General features: G+C 33.5%; 1 protein-coding gene and 1 pseudogene across 1 annotated transcript; both read right to left on the bottom strand.

Moving 5' to 3' along the window:
• Positions 1-882: 882 nt before the first annotated feature.
• Positions 883-3,034, bottom strand: LOC25497543 (transcription factor TCP17). Its single transcript, XM_013592145.3, has 2 exons — positions 2,767-3,034; positions 883-2,310 (listed from the first exon to the last, which is right to left on the bottom strand). Exon 2 carries the CDS (start codon positions 2,220-2,222, stop codon positions 1,167-1,169), a length of 1,056 nt encoding a protein of 351 aa, XP_013447599.1. The 5' UTR covers positions 2,223-2,310; positions 2,767-3,034; the 3' UTR covers positions 883-1,166.
• Positions 3,035-19,832: 16,798 nt separating this feature from the next.
• LOC112416540 (receptor-like protein EIX2) lies at positions 19,833-22,121 on the bottom strand (annotated as a pseudogene).

Below are 22,121 nucleotides of genomic sequence, written 5' to 3'. Positions count from 1 at the left end.
ATAATCAATTTGAAATATATTCTAAAACTCGTTAATGATCAATTATTATAAAATAATAATTAATTGATGAATGTTTTTTTTTTCTTCTGAAAGGACCTAATGAGTTAAAGACTTAATTAAAGTCAGGGTTAATAGGTCTTTACCCAACCTCTAATACAGGTTTTTTTCCTGTAAAATTTTTATTTTGATTCAACCCCTTGGAAAATATTTTTGTTTTGATTTACCCACCTAATAGGCCAAACAAAAACCAATTTTATTTTATTTTTCAAGAAATTTTTGTTTTTGTTTCGCCTATTAGGGGTTAAATCAAAACAATTTTTTTTTATAGGGGGGTAAATCAAAATAAAAATTTTACAGGGGAAAAAATCGGAAATGACCTATATTACAAGGGGGTAAAGACCTATTAATCCTTAAAGTCGTTATTTTGACCCAATTTGAAGAGTGAAACGTGCGTTTGGACTGCGGAAACGCCGAACCAAACAAACACAAAGAAGACAATCTATCTCTTGATTCTCGTGTACCATCAAGATATATCAACAAGATCATTATCTCTTGATTCTCTTGTACCATCAAGATATATGAACAAGATTATTATAGCTACATTAGTGTTCAAACACAATTTGGTATAATTTTTTTGGAATATATCATAGTCAAATAAAAATTTAACTTATGTTGTTACTATTTTGGTGGAATAATGAGATTTTAATTGATTTTTTAGTTAAATATTTAAAAAATATTGTACAAAAGATAATATTGTAATTAGAATAGTTTAAAGAAGGGTATGATTCCCCTTTATATATATAGGTATAGGTATAGGTATAGAAAATTAATATCCACCACACATGATCATCTTGAACAACATTCTCATTGTAGATTAGAGAGTAAACCAATTTGCACGTGTATTATCTGAGTCAAACAATAAATTATTAAATCAAAAAAGAGTTGCTAAATCACCCACACCCTTAGAAAGCCATAGATTCAAACTAAAGGGTGACCTAAAATTGAAAGAAACTATATAGAAACTCCAAACATGCACTCACAAAACAACTAATATGTAATGATTATTCAAATCACAATATATAGTCTCACAACAATCTTCATGTACCATTCAAATTTTGAGAAGAGGAGAACTCACATAAACATTGTATTTGTTTCTTTATGTAATATCACTTTGTAGTGAACTCTTGTTCTTTATTGGATGAATTTTCTCTGCTGTTTTGTAGAAATTTGGCCAAACTGAAGGATGGATTGTTGAGAGAATTAGTCATTGGATTCTGAGAAGAATTTGATGAACTCAACATTTGATGATAATGATGGTTGTGGATTTCTCTTTGATGATGATGATCCATCTCCATTGCATTAACATTTGAAGAAAAATATGATTGTGTTGTTCCTAACATCATTTGAGAAGAATTTCCAGTTGATAAAGACAACATTGGTGGCAAAGATGTAATAAAGCCATTGTTTCCCAATTGAGAAGAATTTTCAGCATCATTGGAAGTACCTCCCCATTGGTAATTCGTACCAAGTGGCATATTGTTTAATAAACCAAGAAATGAAGGGTGATTTGGTCTTTGTAACATATTGTTATTATTTGGAAAAACAGTTGCAGTAGGAACTTCAATATTGCTTCCTTGCTTGTTAATATTTTCCTCTTCTTGAGTACTATTCATCAAGTAATTTGGTTTATCATTAACCAATTCCCTTGATACTTCTTTAGGGTTTGATTTCCAAGTAGAATTTTGACTTGAAGTTGAACCTTCCCAATGAATATTGTTCCTATTGAAATTGAACAATTGTTGATTGTTGAGTTCATTAGAAGATGGAAAACCAAAGTTGAAATTTGTTCCTACAGGTGAAAAATTAGGTAATGGTGGAAGTTGATCAATATCTTGTTTAGCTGCATTGAGCAACCAATCAACAACTTTGCTAGGTTGATTAAGCCCTAACCTATCTTGAAGATCATAAAGTTGAATAGCTGTTGGTACTGAAAGCCTTACTCTTCTATCTCTCAATCCTCTTATTGTGCATACTTTGCTATGTCTATCCTTTCCACCAAAAGCTCTTGATACTCTTACAATTCTTGGATCTTTCAATCTTGGCCATTGTGATGAAGCTAAGGAGCTTGATGACGGTGAATTCGCCTTTTCTTTTTCATGATCGTTTGAATTTTGATGAACCTCTTGTTTCAATGGAAAATCTTCTTTTGAATTCTTATTCATCTTGTAATGTCCTTCATTGTTGGTTGCTAAATGGAGAATTTTGTCCCTCCACTTTTTGATTGTTCACTCTCTTGTAAGTAGTATATATCTGCATCCAATATAAAGTTAAATATGATTATTAATTATAAAAAACAAATGATGTATATTGCTAATATTATCAATAATTAATAAAATAAAACTAGTTGATATATAATGCACTAAGTCTTCTCAAAAAGAAATCTAATATAAATAGCATAAGCCATTGAAACATGCCAAGGTATATGCCATATGATAAATATATTTTTGTAGCAAATTAACTATAAACATGCCTAGCTATATACCATAAGATAATTGAGAAAACCAAAATCAAATTAAAATAAGGGATAACGGTAATAATTGTGTAACTACAAAACACAAACTAGCAAACAGTTGAACAAATCTAGGCACCCAAAACATTTTAATTTCAAATTGAAATTATAACCAAAAACCCTAGTTATAGTAGAAAAGATAATACATATGCATCTAGCTAACTTATATGAAGAGATATATGATACCATATGCACACCTTATAATTGATGAAGGATGGTTTGTATGGTGCTTTTGGATCAAACGTAGAGCAAAACTTGAAGTTTTTCAAGCTTGGTTTGGATTTGATAGCTATGAAAAAATCTTGGTGAAGAATTTGAGTTGAGCCTTCAAGGTTGGAAAAGGAAGATACGGGAATTGAATCAAACCATGCCGCACTGAAAGATAAAGCAATGGTCCATAAGTGGCCAAATGGCACAGCTCCCTATTGGTCAAATGAATATGGTAGTCTACATCTTATCATTTTATGATCAGGCATAATGAGCAATCATTTCATTCATAATTATCATTATATATATATAAAATAGCTGATATATATTCTGAAAATTTGGCCGGTTGAACATAATGTGATTCAATTTTAAATTATGCATGGTGATCATATTTAGACATCCCATCCATCGATTATACATTTTAAATGAGTCTCATATTTCCACCTTAAGTGATAAGTGGCGGGGGTTTTGAAGTGTCAAATGTGAGAAAAACACAAGAGGGGGTTGAACTGTGTTGCTTTTTTCTAAAAATCTTCTAACGGTTTTTAACAAAACATAGCAGAAAGATATGTAGAGGACGATCAGAGTCAGAAACACTACTAGGAAAAGCAAAATTAGGGAGGGAAATTTGTGACGGAAAACATAAAATTTCTCACAAATTCTTTGGTCGCAAAATTTAGTGAAGGAATTAGAGAGGGATTTCATATTTTCCCTCACTAATTTTTGTTTTTTTAGTAGTGAGACAGGGAGACAAACAACAGGTTATCCTTGTTCACCCCACAATCCGAGGTTGCATCCAGTCTCCTTGAACTTCCAAGAGATTTTTCCACTATAATCACACAAGATTGCAATTTCTCCAACACACAAGTCAAAGTCTTCCTTGCCTCACACAAGAGGACTTATACAATTAGAGTTTTGCAAATGATTTGTAATTGTTTAAACTTTCAAAACTCTAAGAGTGGTAAACTAACTTTTAGAACAATGAACTTTTGAAACTTAAGATAATTCAAAGATGCTAAGTTGGTAAGAATATTTTAAGTGTTTGAAGGCTTTTGAATTTGACAGAGGTTGGGGTCTTGTAAATTGTTCGAAGTTTTATATTCTAATAGAGTTGTTGTTTGAATATAATCAACTCGTCAAATTCGTTCTTGAGAATCTTGATCAGATTTAATTTGAAAACTTTGCATCAATTGGATAATGTCGTTGAATAGTATTTGAAAAATCATTTGCTTCATATGGAATGATCTGCTACATTATCTTTGCCTTTGAATTTATTTGTTTGTTTATGCACTTGGTCAGAAGAAAACAAGCTGAAATAAGATGAGAAGATATTTGGATTATACCTTCTATAGGATGAATAATGATAAGGAAGTTGAGTCAAAAAACATGATATCTAGGTATGTTGAAATTCCAAGAGATACAAGCATTTGTTGGATCGCGAAGATTTTTAACGAGATCATGAGGTCAAAGAAATTGTTGGACTAGTTGAGAAGAAACACATTAACTTCGATTTATAAGAACGAAAGAGATATAAAAAAATTACGCATGTTATAAAGGGATTAAACGTATGAACCATACTATGAAGGTATTGGAAATAGTGATTGAGAAGAGACTAAAAAGAGAGACTCAAATAATTGGAAATTAAATATGGTTTTAGGCATGGGATGTGATCTATTATGGATGCAATATACAATTGGAAAAATGCACTTTAGCCAAAAAATTAATTATAACAATATAGATGCAATATTTTGAGTTATATTTACAACGGTATCCAAAACCATTGAAAAAGAAATGATTTTTCAATTAGATAATTGTGTACAAGATACTTAAATTATGTGGTTTACAAGATACTTAAACTACTCCCTCCGTCCCAAATTGTATGTCACTTTAGAAAAAATATTTGTCCCAAATTGTATGTCGTTTTACAATACTAATGAAAAATTAATGTTATTTTTCCTATTATATCCTTAACTATTTATTACTCTCTCTTCTTTCAATTCCTTCATTTATCTTTCCCATATCATTTATAGAGGACAATTTAGTAAAACAACTCATAATATCTCTTTCCCACACAATATTAATTACATTTCTTAATATGTGTGAAATGCCCAAAACGTCATACAATTTAGGACGGAGGGAGTATGAAAATGTGACATGAACGAGTCCTTTTCGCTTTCACTTCCTTCATGTGCAATAAATTACACTAGATTACAAACATCATTCCTTAAATTACGTGGATTACAAGATAGTTAAACTATGTATGCAAGATATATAAATTGTGTTACTTGAGGTTTGAAATCTAGTGTAAATTATTGCACATGAAGGAAGCGAAAGCGAAAGGATGAAAATGTGACATGAATGAGTCTCTTTCGCTTTCCGACATGCCAAACCACCTTGTTGAGATGTGACTCAAAAATGAATATTGAGAAAGTGTTGGAATCGTGATGCGATTTTGGGATCGAGGCACGATTTTCAAGGCCGTGAATGGGTGTGCTCTAGAAGCCAAATCGTGACACGATTTGGAAAAACGTGACACGATTTTGACAGATCTGAAACACGTTTTAAGCACTCCATGACCCATTTAATGGGTAAGCTTGGTGAATCTCATGGAAACCAAAGGAGGGAACTTTTAGGGTTTTAGATTCTAAAGGTTGAGGGTCTTTGGGTGAGGTTCAAAGCTTCAAGATGTGAATCTTAGAGAACCAAAAGAGGGGGCTCTTGGGAAAGGGTTGGTGCCTTTTGGGGAAGATTCATGGGGTTTGGAAACACATGAGTGGAGAGTCATTTGTGAGCAACTTGGGTGAGTCTTGTGAAACCAAAAGAGAAGATCCTTAGTGAAATCAAAGGCTAAGGGTTAGTTCTCTTTTGGGGGTTATATTCTAGAGTTGGGAAACAATTGTAAACACCTTGGGAGAGTGAAAATCATGAGTGCCTTGTTGATTGGTGAGATTTGGAAAATGGGTAGAAATTAAGGTTGTTCTTTGTGAGTTTATTGAAGCTAATTTCTTGTAACCCATTTGTATCTCTTTATAAGAACTCATTGATAGTGGATTGAAGAAATCAATCTCTCCTGTAGAGTAGGTCAAGTTGGACCGTACTGGGTGAACATTTCTTGGTGTTGTTATCTTTTCTTTACTCTCTTGATCTTGTTTATCCATTAGTTGAATTGTGTTTTTGCTATGCACTTGATTTATAGACTAGGTCTATATTGTTGTTATTGCTTGTGGTTTATTTACATTTGGTTATTGGTTGCCATTGATACTTGCTCCACACATCATAGTTTGTATTGGTGTGAAATTTGAGTCCGAATTCACAACAATTAGCCACCACCGTTGGGCAAGGGGAGAAGTTTGTCAAGTGTGCAGCATGGGTAATAAATGTTACATCTTGAAGATGGAAACAAGCATGGTTGAATGGAAGTGTATGGAAGCATTGAAGGTTGAGACAGTGATGTTAGTCAACCTAGCACAATCAAAGAAGGTTAAGTGTGAAGAGAGGAGGTCATGATGGTGGTGTCGGTGATGTGTGTGTTCCCAATTGTCAAGTTCAGCTTGGAGGGGCGGTGTGCAGAATACTCGTGATCAACCTTTGAGGTGGAGTTGCAAGGTAAAGGCAGAGTATGTGTACGCGTTTGGAAGTTGAGGTGCAGAAATCTCAACTTGAGGTGGAGTGTTTCTCTAGTGAGACTAGGAGGAGACAAGTTGAAGACACCGAAGCGGTACGACTATTGAGGCCTTAGGTGCTTATGTTCTAGTTGTGAGCATGTGAATTCTTCATGAAGACAGAAGGCATTTCGGGGTTGGAAGAATGTATGGCATTACTTGTGGAATTACCGGAAAAGACCAATGGTAATTGGAGGCAAGTGAATCTTCGGGAGGACGGGTTTGATCACTACGGGGGGCCGAAGAGGTTATGGTGTAGGCTTGTGGAACTATCTAAAAATCCTAGTGTAGTTGGATGCAAGGAACTTCAAGAAGGCGGAAGGCATTCCGAAGTTTGAAGAGGTAAAGGTGAAAACTTGTGGAACTACAAAGTGTAGTTGGATGCAAGGAATAGGACTTGAAAGCTTGTGGAATTACCGAGGGTGGTTGGATGCAAGTGGAGGTCAGATTGTGGATCAAGGTTCAAGCGGGGCTTTGGACTTGATTGGTTTTGTCTTGAGGGATTGTTCAAGGCAAGGATAAGGAGAATGGTGGTTGATGGTTAAATTCACATCATCATCATTTTAGAGTCAAGGTGGAGAATTGTTGAGATGTGGCTCAAAAATGAAAATTGAGAAAGTGTTGGAATCGTGACACGATTTTGGGATCAAGACACGATTTTCAAGGCCGTGAATGGGTGTGCTCTAGAAGCCAAATCGTGACACGATGTGGGAAAACATGACACGAATTTGACAGATCTGAAACACGTTTTAAGCACTCCATGACCCATTTGTTGGGTAAGCTTGGTTAATCTCATGGAAACCAAAGGATGGAACTTTTAGGGTTTTAGATACTAAAGGTTGAGGGTTTTTGGGTGAGGTTCAAAGCTTCAAGATGTGAGAACCAAAAGAGGGAGCTCTTGGGAAAGGGTTGGTGCCTTTTGGGGAAGATTCATGGGGTTGGGAAACACATGAGTGGAGAGTCATTTGTGAGCAACTTTGGTGAGTCTTGTGAAACCAAAAGAGAAGATCCTTAGTGAAATCAAAGGCTAACGATTGGTTCTCTTTTATGGGTTAGATTCTAGAGTTGGGAAACAATTGTAAACACCTTGGGAGAGTGAAAATCATGAGTGCCTTGTTGATTGGTGAGATTTGGAAAATGGGTAGAAATTAAGGTTGTTCTTTGTGAGTTTATTGAAGCTAATTTCTTGTAACCCATTTGTATCTCTTTATAAGAACTCATTGATAGTGGATTGAAGAAATCAATCTCTCCTGTAGAGTAGGTCAAGTTGGACCGTACTGGGTGAACATTTCTTGGTGTTGTTATCTTTTCTTTACTCTCTTGATCTTGTTTATCCATTAGTTGAATTGTGTTTTTGCTATGCACTTGATTTATAGACTAGGTCTATATTGTTGTTATTGCTTGTGGTTTATTTACATTTGGTTATTGGTTGCCATTGATACTTGCTCCACACATCATAGTTTGTATTGGTGTGAAATTTGAGTCCGAATTCACAACAATTAGCCACCACCGTTGGGCAAGGGGAGAAGTTTGTCAAGTGTGCAGCATGGGTAATAAATGTTACATCTTGAAGATGGAAACAAGCATGGTTGAATGGAAGTGTATGGAAGCATTGAAGGTTGAGACGGTGATGTTAGTCAACCTAGCACAATCAAAGAAGGTTAAGTGTGAAGAGAGGAGGTCATGATGGTGGTGTCGGTGATGTGTGTGTTCCCAATTGTCAAGTTCAGCTTGGAGGGGCGGTGTGCAGAATACTCGTGATCAACCTTTGAGGTGGAGTTGCAAGGTAAAGGCAGAGTATGTGTACGCGTTTGGAAGTTGAGGTGCAGAAATCTCAACTTGAGGTGGAGTGTTTCTCTAGTGAGACTAGGAGGAGACAAGTTGAAGACACCGAAGCGGTACGACTATTGAGGCCTTAGGTGCTTATGTTCTAGTTGTGAGCATGTGAATTCTTCATGAAGACAGAAGGCATTTCGGGGTTGGAAGAATGTATGGCATTACTTGTGGAATTACCGGAAAAGACCAATGGTAATTGGAGGCAAGTGAATCTTCGGGAGGACGGGTTTGATCACTACGGGGGGCCGAAGAGGTTATGGTGTAGGCTTGTGGAACTATCTAAAAATCCTAGTGTAGTTGGATGCAAGGAACTTCAAGAAGGCGGAAGGCATTCCGAAGTTTGAAGAGGTAAAGGTGAAAACTTGTGGAACTACAAAGTGTAGTTGGATGCAAGGAATAGGACTTGAAAGCTTGTGGAATTACCGAGGGTGGTTGGATGCAAGTGGAGGTCAGATTGTGGATCAAGGTTCAAGCGGGGCTTTGGACTTGATTGGTTTTGTCTTGAGGGATTGTTCAAGGCAAGGATAAGGAGAATGGTGGTTGATGGTTAAATTAACATCATCATCATTTTAGAGTCAAGGTGGAGAATTGTTGAGATGTGGCTCAAAAATGAAAATTGAGAAAGTGTTGGAATCGTGACACGATTTTGGGATCGTGACACGATTTTCAAGGCCGTGAATGGGTGTGCTCTAGAAGCCAAATCGTGACACGATGTGGGAAAACATGACACGAATTTGACAGATCTGAAACACGTTTTAAGCACTCTATGACCCATTTGTTGGGTAAGCTTGGTTAATCTCATGGAAACCAAAGGATGGAACTTTTAGGGTTTTAGATACTAAAGGTTGAGGGTTTTTGGGTGAGGTTCAAAGCTTCAAGATGTGAGAACCAAAAGAGGGAGCTCTTGGGAAAGGGTTGGTGCCTTTTGGGGAAGATTCATGGGGTTGGGAAACACATGAGTGGAGAGTCATTTGTGAGCAACTTTGGTGAGTCTTGTGAAACCAAAAGATAAGATCCTTAGTGAAATCAAAGGCTAAGGATTGGTTCTCTTTTATGGGTTAGATTCTAGAGTTGGGAAACAATTGTAAACACCTTGGGAGAGTGAAAATCATGAGTGTCTTGTTGATTGGTGAGATTGGGAAAATGAGTAGAAATTAGGGTTGTTCTTTGTGAGCTTATTGAAGCTAATTTCTTGTAACCCATTTGTATCTCTTTGTAAGAACTCATTGAGAGTGGATTGGAGAGATCAATCTCTTCTTCAGAGTAGGTTAAGTTGGACCGAACTGGGTGAACATTTCTTGGTGTTGTTATATTTTCTTTACTCTCTTTATCTTGTTTATCCTTTGGTTGAATTGTGGTTTTGCTATGCACTTGGTTTATAGACTAGGTCTATATTGTTGTTATTGCTTGTGGTTTATTTATATTTGGTTATTGGTTGGCATTGATACTTGCTTCATACTTCATAGTTTGTATTGGTGTGAAATTTGAGACCGAATTCACAATACCCCATGAAAATGATTTTATTGAATAATACTAACAAGTGTCTTTGAAATTTTGTTTTAATTAGAAAAGTTCAATTTCTTAAAAGTTCAAAATTCATTTTTTAATAGAAAATTGATAGTTTTTCTTCAATAACTAGCTAGTGTCCAAATTAAAACTTATGGATGGCCCTATTTAATTTGAAAGAGTAAGCAATCTTTGTCCACTTGTATATGTTTGGGTGTTATGTGTAAAATGTTACTCATAGTACTCATTAGTTACATAGGGTGAAAATCAAGTGAACACATGCAGTAAATAGTCCTCAAGAGGGGACCATTGTTGGACACTTCGAAAAGCGGCTAGAGTACAACACTTTATCGACATCTACAAAAGGTTTAATAACTGAGGGCATCACATGGTGTTCAAAAGAAGCAAGCCAAACATCATCAAAGAAAATACTGTGCTTTTTGTTGTTTAGATCAAACCCTTTGTCAACTGCTATTATAATTAGAGGGTTTTGATAACAAGTGTCTTAAAATCGTTTTTTAAGAATTTTTAATTTAAAAACTATTTACTGTAAAAGTTTAATACTTCAATTTTTGATGCATTGAATTGTATAAGATCTCATAAAAAGTTGAGTGCATTTAGGACAGTCGTTAGCATTTCTTGTTCTTAGAAATTGTGGTTGGGTCTTACACAACTTCAAAAAACTGGTTTGTAAGGTAAGGATTGTCCCCACTTATAATTAAACACATTATCAGACCATCTCTTATCCGATGTAGGACTCTTTAACACTTGTATTTTACTTACATACCTTTGAGAATTTGTGATATAATTTATTAACTAAGAAAGTCTAAGTTAGAACTTAAATCACAATTAATGCAAGGAGAATGTTTGAGTTTATATAAATGCTGACAATGAAGTGTAGTAACTGCAGTTTAGAGCCATGGAGGGCTTATTGAAAGCAGGATCAATCACATGACAAAAGATAGATAATCAACTTGCAAAGTTGACACACATGATGTTAATGTTATGGTTTTTGATTCTTTTTGATTCAAAAGTAAAATGAAAAGGTAAAAGAAGATGAAAAAGAGATAAAATAAAAAACACGCAAAGGTATCATATCACATGGAGAGGATTTAGAAGATATAGTTTGAGAAATCCATACCCATTTTAGATAAGCATATATAACTAAAATATTTAGTATGTATGTGAATAGAGGAGTATTTATCCAAAGTAATATTAATTCTCTCTCTCAAAAAAAAAAAAACTTTAAGAAATTGTGGTCGGGTCTAACACAATCCTACAAAACCAGCTTGTGAAGTGAAGATTGTCCCCACTTATAAACATATTAGCAGGCCATCTTGTATCTGATGTGAGACTCTTAACACACTCCTCACGACCAACACTATTAGGTTGGTTTGTGGACATAACTGGTTGGTGGTCTGATAACGGAAATCTGATAGCAGGTGACCCAATGGATCTTGAAAAGGCTCTGATACAATCTTAGAAATCGTAGTTGGGTCTAACACAACCCCATAAAACCGACTTGTGAGGTGAGGATTGCTGCAACGTATAAACACATTGTCAAGATATTGGGCCAAAATTGAAAGTATCAAAATTGAAAGGGTCATTCATTTTGTGGGGATAAATTATTATTTTTTAACAAATGAGTCATTTGTGAATCATATATTTCCTATTTAATCATCTTTGAGTTTGGTAGCTGCAATTTGGAGAAAGGAATGCAAAATAGGGTAGGGACCAATTAGGTTATGGTATCTATCTTTTTTTATAAACCTCTCTCCACCGAGAAGAAATAGGACCACACAACTTTTGCAGAGAGATATGCATGGGGGCAAACTTGAAGCTTTTGTCCTGAGCTGACCCTCACAAGTGTTATATTCATCGCATGATTAATGACGCATGCATGCTTTCTTCAAGACAAAGTCAGTTAAATCATGTGAATATGTTGCACAAACAAACTTAATTTTTATTCTATTTTGGCAATGATAGCAAATATATTTGCAAATTAATATTGTTCTTGTGTATATAATTTTTTTTATCAAACCAAAATGATATATATTAACAAAAAATCAACAAATTACGGAGCACAGGTAGTGACATGGAAACACGCCAAAAGAATACAACAATTCAACAGTTTGTCAAGCAAGAGGCCAAAAAGAAAGAAACATTACAGGTTGGAACCAATGCAAAACAAAAGATTAATCATCATAATGATAATCAAAAGCAAAAAAATTATGTGCTTTCAACTATAAAAAAGAAAGTAGTTTAAACTTGTCTAACAACTGATAGAACATTTTTTTCCTTCTGAGTAAAATACTCTAATATTTCTTTCTTTCCATATCACTCATACCCAAGAAAACCAAAACAACTTAAACGAAATTCTAAGAGATCTTGAATGCCCTCCAAAATAAGCAAACTGATACAAATGATATAAAATACAAGACCGATCAGTTGAAGAGATATCTAACCAATTACGAAAAAGAGACCACAAATAGCTGAAAAAATCATACCCCAAGAACAAATTATCAGCTGTTCTTGTGTATATAAAATATCATCCCTTTTCTTTCTTTAATTTTTTCACCAATACATTTTACCTTTGATGCTAAAAATAAATTACCAGTCTTTATTTATTTATTTATCTTTCCTTCAAAAAAATTATTTATTTATCTTTTTATTTTTTTATAAGCAAACCACTCTTTATGTTGCTCTGTCATATTGTAATAAATGAATTCATTTTCTCCTCAAAGGCTTGGGTAGTGTAAGAAGTGGTAGATATAATCAAAAAAATTATTGGAATTGACTTCAAAGTACAGTTTTGATGACCGATTTGTTACCCGCTCCTGAAATTGATCCCTTCAATTAAAACTTATTTGGTTTTGGTCATTTCATCCAATTTTAAACTAAAAATAGTGATGTGACATGTTTTAAATGACCTACCATAAAATCTGATTATGTGAAATAATCAACACTCCATAAAAAATAATAAGAAAACATGCTAAAACTTTAGATTCGGTTTAAGAAATATATTGTATTTTTTTTTTTTTTGAAGGAAGAAATATATTGTATTCTCACTAATGCCTCTTGGTGATGCTTACTGTATTTAATTTGCTTTGATGTGTCAAATACCCATCGTACTTATTAATCCCGGTTTATAAGTAAAGTACCGATTGCTTTTCTTTTCCAGCTTAATACAATTTTTGTTGGTAAAAAAAAAAAATCACTATAATAACAAACATCAATAATTATCTTTCAAAAAAAAAAAATCAATAATTATTTTTTTGTGGGTATTTTACATCCATTTTGTACATTATTTTTTGATTTTGGGTATTTTACATTAATTTTGTACCCTTGTACACCAATTTCTAACCGTTGTAAAAAGTGTATAGACTGGTATAAACTCATAAAACTTAATCAACCTAAATGTTGGTGTGAAACAATTAGTTTTGAAACTCTTGAATACCAGAAACAAGTCTTCTGATTTTAGCGTAACTTTTTTTTGTTGGTTATTCTCATTTTCGCATAACTTGAAACGTAAAAGAATAAAAATATCTAGAATATGATATTTCAAAAGAGACAATTTTCAATAATTTTGAAGGAAAGAGAAGTGACCCAGCTGGCATCTTTTTAAGTCCATAAAAAATAAAAGAAGAAAAGTAGTGATTGCTCGAATTCCTTTTCGTACGTGAAACCCTAAAACATAAATGCTTTATGTTGGAGAAGAACAATATATTTTCTGCCATTAAAGGTCGAAGAAATATCCCAACACTAAGAAGAAATTAAAGTAAACATATAAGATAAAACTTCTTGAATTTGTTTCTTTTTTTTTTTAGGGAAAAACTTGAATTTGTTAAAAAAGTTAATTCAGTTGAAGCAGCTTTTCCATAAAAAAAACCTGAGAATATTGACGAGACAATAGCACACAATAATTTCAATAAAACACAAAACAATACAACAAGTTCAAGAATATAAGAAGAAAACAAGAAAGAATATATAATATGAACAAAAGCAAAAGAATGAAGAATGAAGATGAAAGAAAGACAAAAAAACATTGTTCTTAAACACTCCTTTCTGAAAGGGAAATGCAAAAGGATCATTTACATAATTTTTAAACTGTCTCTGAAGTTTCTTTCTTCTGTTATCGCCATCTGGATACTTGTAACACATAGAGTTGAAGAATAAGATTGAAGAAAAAAATAAAGAAAAGTTGCAACTAAGGGAAGAGACTCTACTGAATGGAATCTCTAAAGACATTATCTGAAAAATTGACCAATTAACTGCTTGTGTTATGGGGCCATAAGGGTAACTAACATACACATGACAATACATTATGGTCCAACAAAAATGGTCCCATGAACATAAGCCCTAGCTCAGATCTCGTGATTAATCTCTCTCACTTTTTTGAATAGCTACCAGAATGCAGATGAAGAAGCAGAGGTAGCAGTTGAATTGTCTCCAACATTTGCATTTGGTTTTTTGGTTTTTGTAGGTGAGTTTAATATTTGTGGTTATTAACCCTTCTGTTCTCAAGAAAAAAAAAAAACACATGAAAATTTGAAATTTGTTTGGAGGTACGATTAAAGTTTGACCAATACGTTCCGTCCTAAATTGTATGTCGCTTTAAAAAAAAATTGTACTAAATTATATGTCGCTTTACAAAACCAATGAAATATTAATGTTACTTTTCCTATTATATCCTTAACTATTAATTACTCCCTCTTCTTTCAATTATTTCATTTATCTTTTCCATACCATTTATTAAGGGATAATTTTGTAAATCAACTCATAATTTCTCTTCCCCACACAATATTAATTACATTTCTTAATACGTGTGAAATGGTCAAAACGTCGTACAATTTGGGACGGATGGAGTATTCCAGTAATGATACAACTTGGGTTCTCTCAAAAGATTGTTCTTTAATTGAATTTCATTAATATCTTGATCTCAATCTTAGTTGTAGGTGTGAATTCACTTAGCTCATAAAACCTAAGATAAATTTAGGTCAATCAATATGTGAGTTACTTTATAACTATTTAATTCACGAATACATATAAAGTTTGAAGGGGTTATCTAATATAGACCCGGTCCAACGCTGAATCCTCGTATTTTTGATAAATTTTAATAAAGTATTATTTGTTCTCAATTTATTATTTTAAAATTTCATAAATAAATCTTTTCCATATTAAACACTATTATGTAGTAACAAAAAAACACTATAATGTATTGTAAAACAAAACTATAGATTTGAAGTATAGATAGCCATCAACTTATTGCAGGAGTATATTTTGTAAAAAAATTACTCTTTTCAATTTTTTTTTTGAAAAAATAAATATTTACAATGTTTCCTGCTTAGATATTAAATTTCATAAATTGTACATTAAATATTTTATATTATTTTATCAATCATACATAACTAAAAAATATTGAAGTTGGATATTAGTAGTTATAGGATCTTTATTCTTTAGTTAAACTACCTAAAAAAAAAAGGATATTTAGTTAATATTTTACTTGTATATCACTAATCCCTTGAAATAAAAAAAAGTCATATCCTAATCTATTAGGTTTTTCAATTTGAATGTCATCCACTACTTTTTTAAAATCAAGTTAAAAATTAACATTTGTGAGACCCCCGTTACCAGGATCTATTGATGCGCATTATACAAGCCCTTAACTTCATAAAAATTCACGGCTTGAAAATTCATATGACACCAATCCATCTTTGCCATTAAAATACGTTGAATTCCAACTAAAAAAATACGTTGAATGTAATTTCATTATGTAATAAAATATCAAATATTTTTTCAAATTTGATTCAACTTTACAAATTTGATCTACTCAATAAAAACTATTATTTTGATAGTTAGATCAATGAAAGTTAAAGTTTACAAATAGTTATTAAGTAGAGTAATTCTTATAAAAGTTAGTTATGAAGTAAGTTGATTTCCTATCCATACAATATCTTATCAATTACTAATCTTGTTTAGGGAATTTGACGATAAGACAAAGTAAATCAAACACATGGATATGTTTGCATTGCACTCGTAACTTAATACAAAACAAAAAGGCCAATGAAGTTTTTTTTTTTTAAGGAACCAAAAAAAGTCATGAAAAGAAAGCAACCACACTTGAGCACGAATTTGTACTCAATCCAAAAATAAAAGCAAAGTCTTAAATAATTCGGGCAGGTTTCATTATCATTGAAAGAGTCTCTTTTTTTTTTTTTTTTTGAAGAATTTATCATTGAAAGAGTCAACAACAAAGAAAAACTATATGATAGAAATTGAGGTACTGGAATTGGGTGGGAAAGCGATTAGAGGAAAAATCACATTCATCTAGATTGAACTTTCGGATAGTGATCAATTCAATCAAACGGAAGTGGCCAAATCCCTTGGACTAAGACACTTGCCAATTCAATAATGGTACGAAAATCTCAATTTAATGTGGTCTTTATCACTGAATTAATCATACGTCATAGATGCATATATATATATATATATATATATATATATATATATATATATATATATATATATATATATATATATATATATATATAAAGCTGCCAACCGGTAAAATGTTGATATTGTTAAGCCGTACATCGTGATTGGAATTTAAACCTCAGTCTTTTTATTTGTGCGTGAGTTTCAATAACTATTTCATTAGCTATCCCGATTGATATGTTAGGTCAGCATATGTCACCAATGGAGTATCGTACTATCCTTAGATATCGTCTTATGATTCCATTATTTTCTATTGATGAGGTGTGTCATGTTTGTCGTAAGGCGTGCCTGGATACTTTTGGGGACCATGTCGTTCATTGTAAGGAGCTTCCCGACTTTAAGTACACACACGACTTTATTAGGGATGTACTTTTTGATATATTCAGATAGGCGGGAGTATCAATGAAGAAAGAGGTGCTTGTGAACTTCCTGAATGACCCACTAGATAGAAGATAAACACTCAGGCCAGCGGATGTTATGGTGTACGGATAGGTAGGAGGAAAACATGCATGTGTAGACTTGACTGGGGTTTCACCACTTGTGGGATTAGGTGTCGGGCCTTTTACCGTAGGACAAACAACCCTAAAAGCTGCGTCAAACAAAGTGGCCAAACATGAGAAAGCGTGTTCTGACAATCAACATGCTTTTATATAATTTGCTTTTGACACTTTGGTTTTCTAGCACCAGAGGTTGTTGACCTTCTACATAGAGTTCAAAAGTTCATGCATAGCAATGTCATGTCTCCTAGATTCATGAATGTTGTGTTTACGAGGATTAGCTTTGTCATCTAAAAAGGTCTAGCAGCGCATCTTATTGTCCGCTTGCCTTATATTCAAGTGTAAATAATGGTTTATATAAGTTAAAATCAATTCTCTGTCATTTCGTCTATACAAACAAAAAAAAGCTACTAAACTCTCAAATTACTATATGTTTTTGGACGGAGGGAGTGATGTTCTTTTACATTTTGTGAAACATCAACTTATAAGTTTTTTTTCTGTCTCTTTTTCAATATAGGTTAGCTAGCTTAGTTTCTTAAAAAAAAAAAAAGTTTTTTATTTTTTTTATTTTTTAAAATCAACTTATAAGTTTATTACCCAAAATAACTTATAACATAACCCAAAATCGCTCAAAATGTAATTAATTATAAGTTGTTGTTTCACAAAATCACCACTCACCCAAAATAACTCAAAAACACCCTTTTTCAAATTTTTCTCATTTGAGTGAAGCCTTCCTAAAATTAATCCGTTTTTGTCATTATGTTTCAAACCATTCTTTTGAAATTTGTGATTGTATCGTCTTACAATCAACCCCATTTCCTCTTCGTTAGGTGAATCTTCATTGAAATCACTATCTTATTGAACCATAAAGGTAACCTTGGAAGAAGAGGCTTTTAATGCGATGAACTTCTTCTCCTTCTTCTTAACATTTTTCTCACTAACTTTCAACCTTGTCATTTCATGCTCATGTTCCTTGAGCTTTCCAAATAAGACGGTGATGTCTAGAGTGTTGAGATTTCGAGACTCCTTGATGGCGATAACCTTTGGTTTCTATTCCCTAGTCGTACATCTTAAGACCTTATTAATTCAATCTTTGTTTGAAATTGTTTTACCAAGGTTTTGTAGCTTATTAACTATATGAGTAAATCTCATTTGAATAGAAGTGAGGTTTTCATCTTATTTCATATGAAACAACTCATATTATTGAGTAAGTGTATTAATCTTTGATTGTTTAACGTCTTTGGTACCCCCATAGAGGGTTCTCAAGTGTCCCACATTGCTTTAGTCATTTTACAATATGAAAGCGAGTGACACTCATATACGTCTAAGGCCAATATGAGTGTGTTCCTTGCTTTCAAATTGTATCGGAATTATTTTTATCATCGGCTGTTCAATCGGCCTTAGGCTCGTTTTGCATGACACCACAAACGTCTATTTGCGGTTCAAACCACCCGTTGACGACAACAACTCAAACATCCATGTCAACCGATCGTATATGCACGCTCATGCATTCTTTCCAATATAAACTGTACTGTACGCCGGTTTAGGATCCTTGCTTGTAATATAAACTCTTTCGTTAATTAAACCGTGACCGAATAAACCAAGCTCGTGATGCTATTTGTTGGCCGATATGATGAATACAACCATAATAGACGCGTAACATCACACAATCACAGAAAAACCAGACCCCTTTAATTTTATAATAAACATTAACCTCCCCTAAGGTCTTTTAAAATATATATTATATCCCTTTTCATTTAACACCGTTAGTACTCTGTTAGAAATTAAAAATGTAGTGTCTTCTTGATGATGTCAATCTTACTCTATCAAACGATTGAATGTTTCTCCCATTGTTGTAAGCTTTTCAATTCTTACTTTTATTTTTTTTTTCTCTTTTATTTCAAATCTATTGTTGAAACTGCTCTAAATTGATGAAAAAATCTGTAAGAAACATGCATAATCTTATTTCCATGTTAGCAAGTTGTATAAAAAAATCATTACCATCCCATTAATTTGGTTTTTATTTTGACCAAACCAATTATGAACAGCACCCCATTTTTTCATCACAATAACTTGCAACATAATTGCACAATTTTTTTTTGAGTGGATGAGAAACATCATCGTATGATAGGAAGGGATGGTTAAAGAACACAATATATAAATAAAAACACAGTATTGTGTGTTGTGTGATTCCTCTTTTATTTCCCTTTTCTTTGTTGGTATGTTATTTCTTCTCTTTTTCTTTGATTGTTTTTTCTTTGGTTGATGCTCACTTTATTGCGGTTCGTCTATCTGAGTATTTCTGTTTTGATTGTTATTCCCTCTGTTGGTTTGGATTTTTTTATTTGGTTTTGTATAGCGTTTTGTTTGGTTTGATTCCTCTAAGCACATGATAAGAAACATACTGGAGATAGCTCATAAAATTATGAAAGGACTAAAACTAAGTTAAATGAACAAAAATGTAATTAAGTTTATATTATTTAAAGACACCAATAACACAAACCCAGTACAAACAATAAGTGTCAACATCGTGGTAATCTTAACAATACGAGACTTCAATACAACTTCAATATCGACCAGACTCCTAGCGGCGGTATGGTCCAATTCCCACATTTTCATCCCTCTTGACAGATAAAGACAAAGGTATCATAAACAAGATCTTTCAAGCGGTCAAGAAAATGAAAATAAGCATGCCTGCAAGTTCTGATCAAGAAAGTAGCAATGCAAACCCCCCAAAACCCTGCTGCAAATCCAACTCCCATTCCTATGTAGAAATCTGATGTGTTGAAGAAACCTGCATCGGAATTTCCACCCTCCAAAACTTGTTTAAGTTTGGTACAATTGTTCATCACAGGAGGAGCACATAGCTAAGGATTACATGCATAGCTAAGTGCTTCAAAGCTCTGAAGTTGAGTGCTAGTTGGAATTCTTCCTGATAAGTTGTTGTTTGATAGATTCAGGAAACTTAAAAATGACAAATCAGACATACTTTGAGGTATTTGACATGAAATTTTGTTCAATGAAAGATCAATTGATTCTAACAATTTCATTTTCCCCATGTCATTTGGTATCTCCATAAAGACGGTTTCGAGACAAGTTCAAAAACCGAAGTGCAGATAGCTTCGAAATTTGAGGTGGAATAGTTCTAAAAAGATTATTACTTGAAAGATCAATCATTCTCACAAGTATCAAATTGTCTCTATACTCCAACTCATCTCCTTTTGGAACAAGGACAAGACTTTCTTTGTAATTGTTATAGTTAAAGCCAAAACCATAGAAATATTTTAAAGGGTTGGCAAAGAAATCATCTTCACCCGCCAGTGTTTTCATTTCATTCAAACAATTGGGGATTGTTCCTGATAGGCTATTGTTGGCAATATCTAGCACAATAAGGGACGAAAGTTGGCACATCTTTTGAGTAATGCAACCTTTGAATTCATTAGATCGCAAACGAAGAACCATTAGATATTGCATTTCCCAAATCCAAGATGGCAATGTGTCAGAAAGTTTGTTATTTCCCAAGTCAATGAACTTCATAGAACAATTTTGCAGAGTGGAAGGAATGGATCCATAAAAATCATTGTCATCTAGTAGCAAAGATTCAAGTTCAGATAAAAAACCGATGGGATTTGGAATTTCACCAGACAAATTGTTTCTTCCTAAATTCAAGTGCATTAAATTTTGCCAATGTATCCAACAGTGACCAAGATCACCAGATAACAAGTTATTTGAAACATCAAGCACAGTTAACTTGTTCTCAAAATTCATTTTTTTGCATAGAAAAGTTGAAGAAATTGGACCTGAAATTGAGTTATTGGCAATATTTAACACATCAATATTTGTAGACACACTTGGCAATCTACCTTTGAAATGATTAGAACTCAAGTTTTAGAAATTAAATCTGCAAAGTCTAATTCCAAAACCAACATGGAGCCAAATCAAAAATACCAGAATTCGACATTGTAAGCACTTCAATTTGACGGAACTTTGCATTTTCAACCAAGACGGAAACTTGGGACCTACTCCACAGGAACTCAGTAAAACATATTCAAGTTAAAAAAACGGGAGTCCAACTCGATTCGACATTGAGGAACACATTGGTCGAAGGCAAACGTGGTTCCTTTAATTCGAAAAGTTTTTCGAGACTTTTTTCTTGGATTGGTCCTTCCAAACAATTCGATGAAAGGTCTAATGTCACAAAGTTTGATAGAATTCCAAGAGTTGCAGACATTCCACCAGTTAAGGAATTAGCTCCAAGGTTTAATACCTGCAAGTTTCTAAGGAACCCTAAACTCTCGGGAATTGTACCATTCAGTTGATTGTGACCAATATTTAATGTCCTCAATGATGATAAATTTGAAAATGTCGAGGGAACTGAATGGACAATGGTATTGTTACTAAGATCTAGAACTTCAAGATGCTTAAGTTGGTCTAATGAATCAGGAAGTGCACCACTGAGTTGGTTTCTTTGAAGGTCTAATTAAAGTCTTTTAAGTTTTGAAGATTTGAGATGATTTGAGGAATTTCTCCTTGTAGAAAGTTACTAATCAAATCAAGTTGGACAAGAGTTTTGTACTTAGATTGGAGAACCATGAAGGGATTTCATGATTGAGATTGTTATTTGAAAGATCAAAGACTTGGAGATTTGTGAAATTTGTTTTCATTGCTGGTTTTATGTTATCAATTTAGCAATTTTCCAAATGTAATTCTAAAAGAGAAGGAATTGAATTACTCAATAGTTCAAACCAATCTGTTTCTTTTTGAAGGTCTACACCACTTAAATCAAAGTGTTCTAAAGAAGGAAGTTTTGTAATCAATTCAAGATTATATATTTCAAGAGGATAATTGAATCCAAGATTAAGGTACTTTAGGTTTGAGAGATTTCCTAGCTGATGAGAGATATGTCCCATGAAACCACTTAAACTAAGGTCTAGGTAATAATTAACCTCTCCATAGAGCCAAAAAAGCTTGGTATTTTAGTATGGACAAAGTAATTTAAGCTCAAGTCCAAATCAATCAAACATTTTAGTTCTAACAAGGAAGGACTAATCTCACCACTCAATTGCATGTATGGAGAGTCAAGAGGTGTGCTAAGATCGAGTTCCATGACTCGGCCTGTGATGTTGTTGCATCGAACTCCCATCCAACGACAGCAATCGTCGGCATCAGACCATGATGAAAGCCTTTTTGAAGGGTCAGACAATCGATGCTTGAAGCTGAGGAGTGCATTCCTCTCTGTCTCATTGCAAGTCACTTCCATGCATACAATGAAGTTGAGTTGCATATTGGACTGCCATGAGGAACAATCAAGACCAGAGAATAAGACTCAGTTACACAGTCGAATGTGAA

The sequence above is a fragment of the Medicago truncatula genome, chromosome 7 (genome assembly GCF_003473485.1).
Source record: "Medicago truncatula cultivar Jemalong A17 chromosome 7, MtrunA17r5.0-ANR, whole genome shotgun sequence".
NCBI classification, from domain to species: Eukaryota; Viridiplantae; Streptophyta; class Magnoliopsida; order Fabales; family Fabaceae; genus Medicago; species Medicago truncatula.
The sequence above is the reverse complement of the archived record's forward strand: the minus strand, read 5'-3'. Positions and strand labels throughout refer to the sequence as shown.

Coding starts and splice junctions, on each gene's coding strand:
- LOC25497543 (XM_013592145.3), bottom strand. CDS start 2,222: ATGAATAAGAATTCAAAAGAAGATTTTCCATTGAAACAAGAGGTTCAT.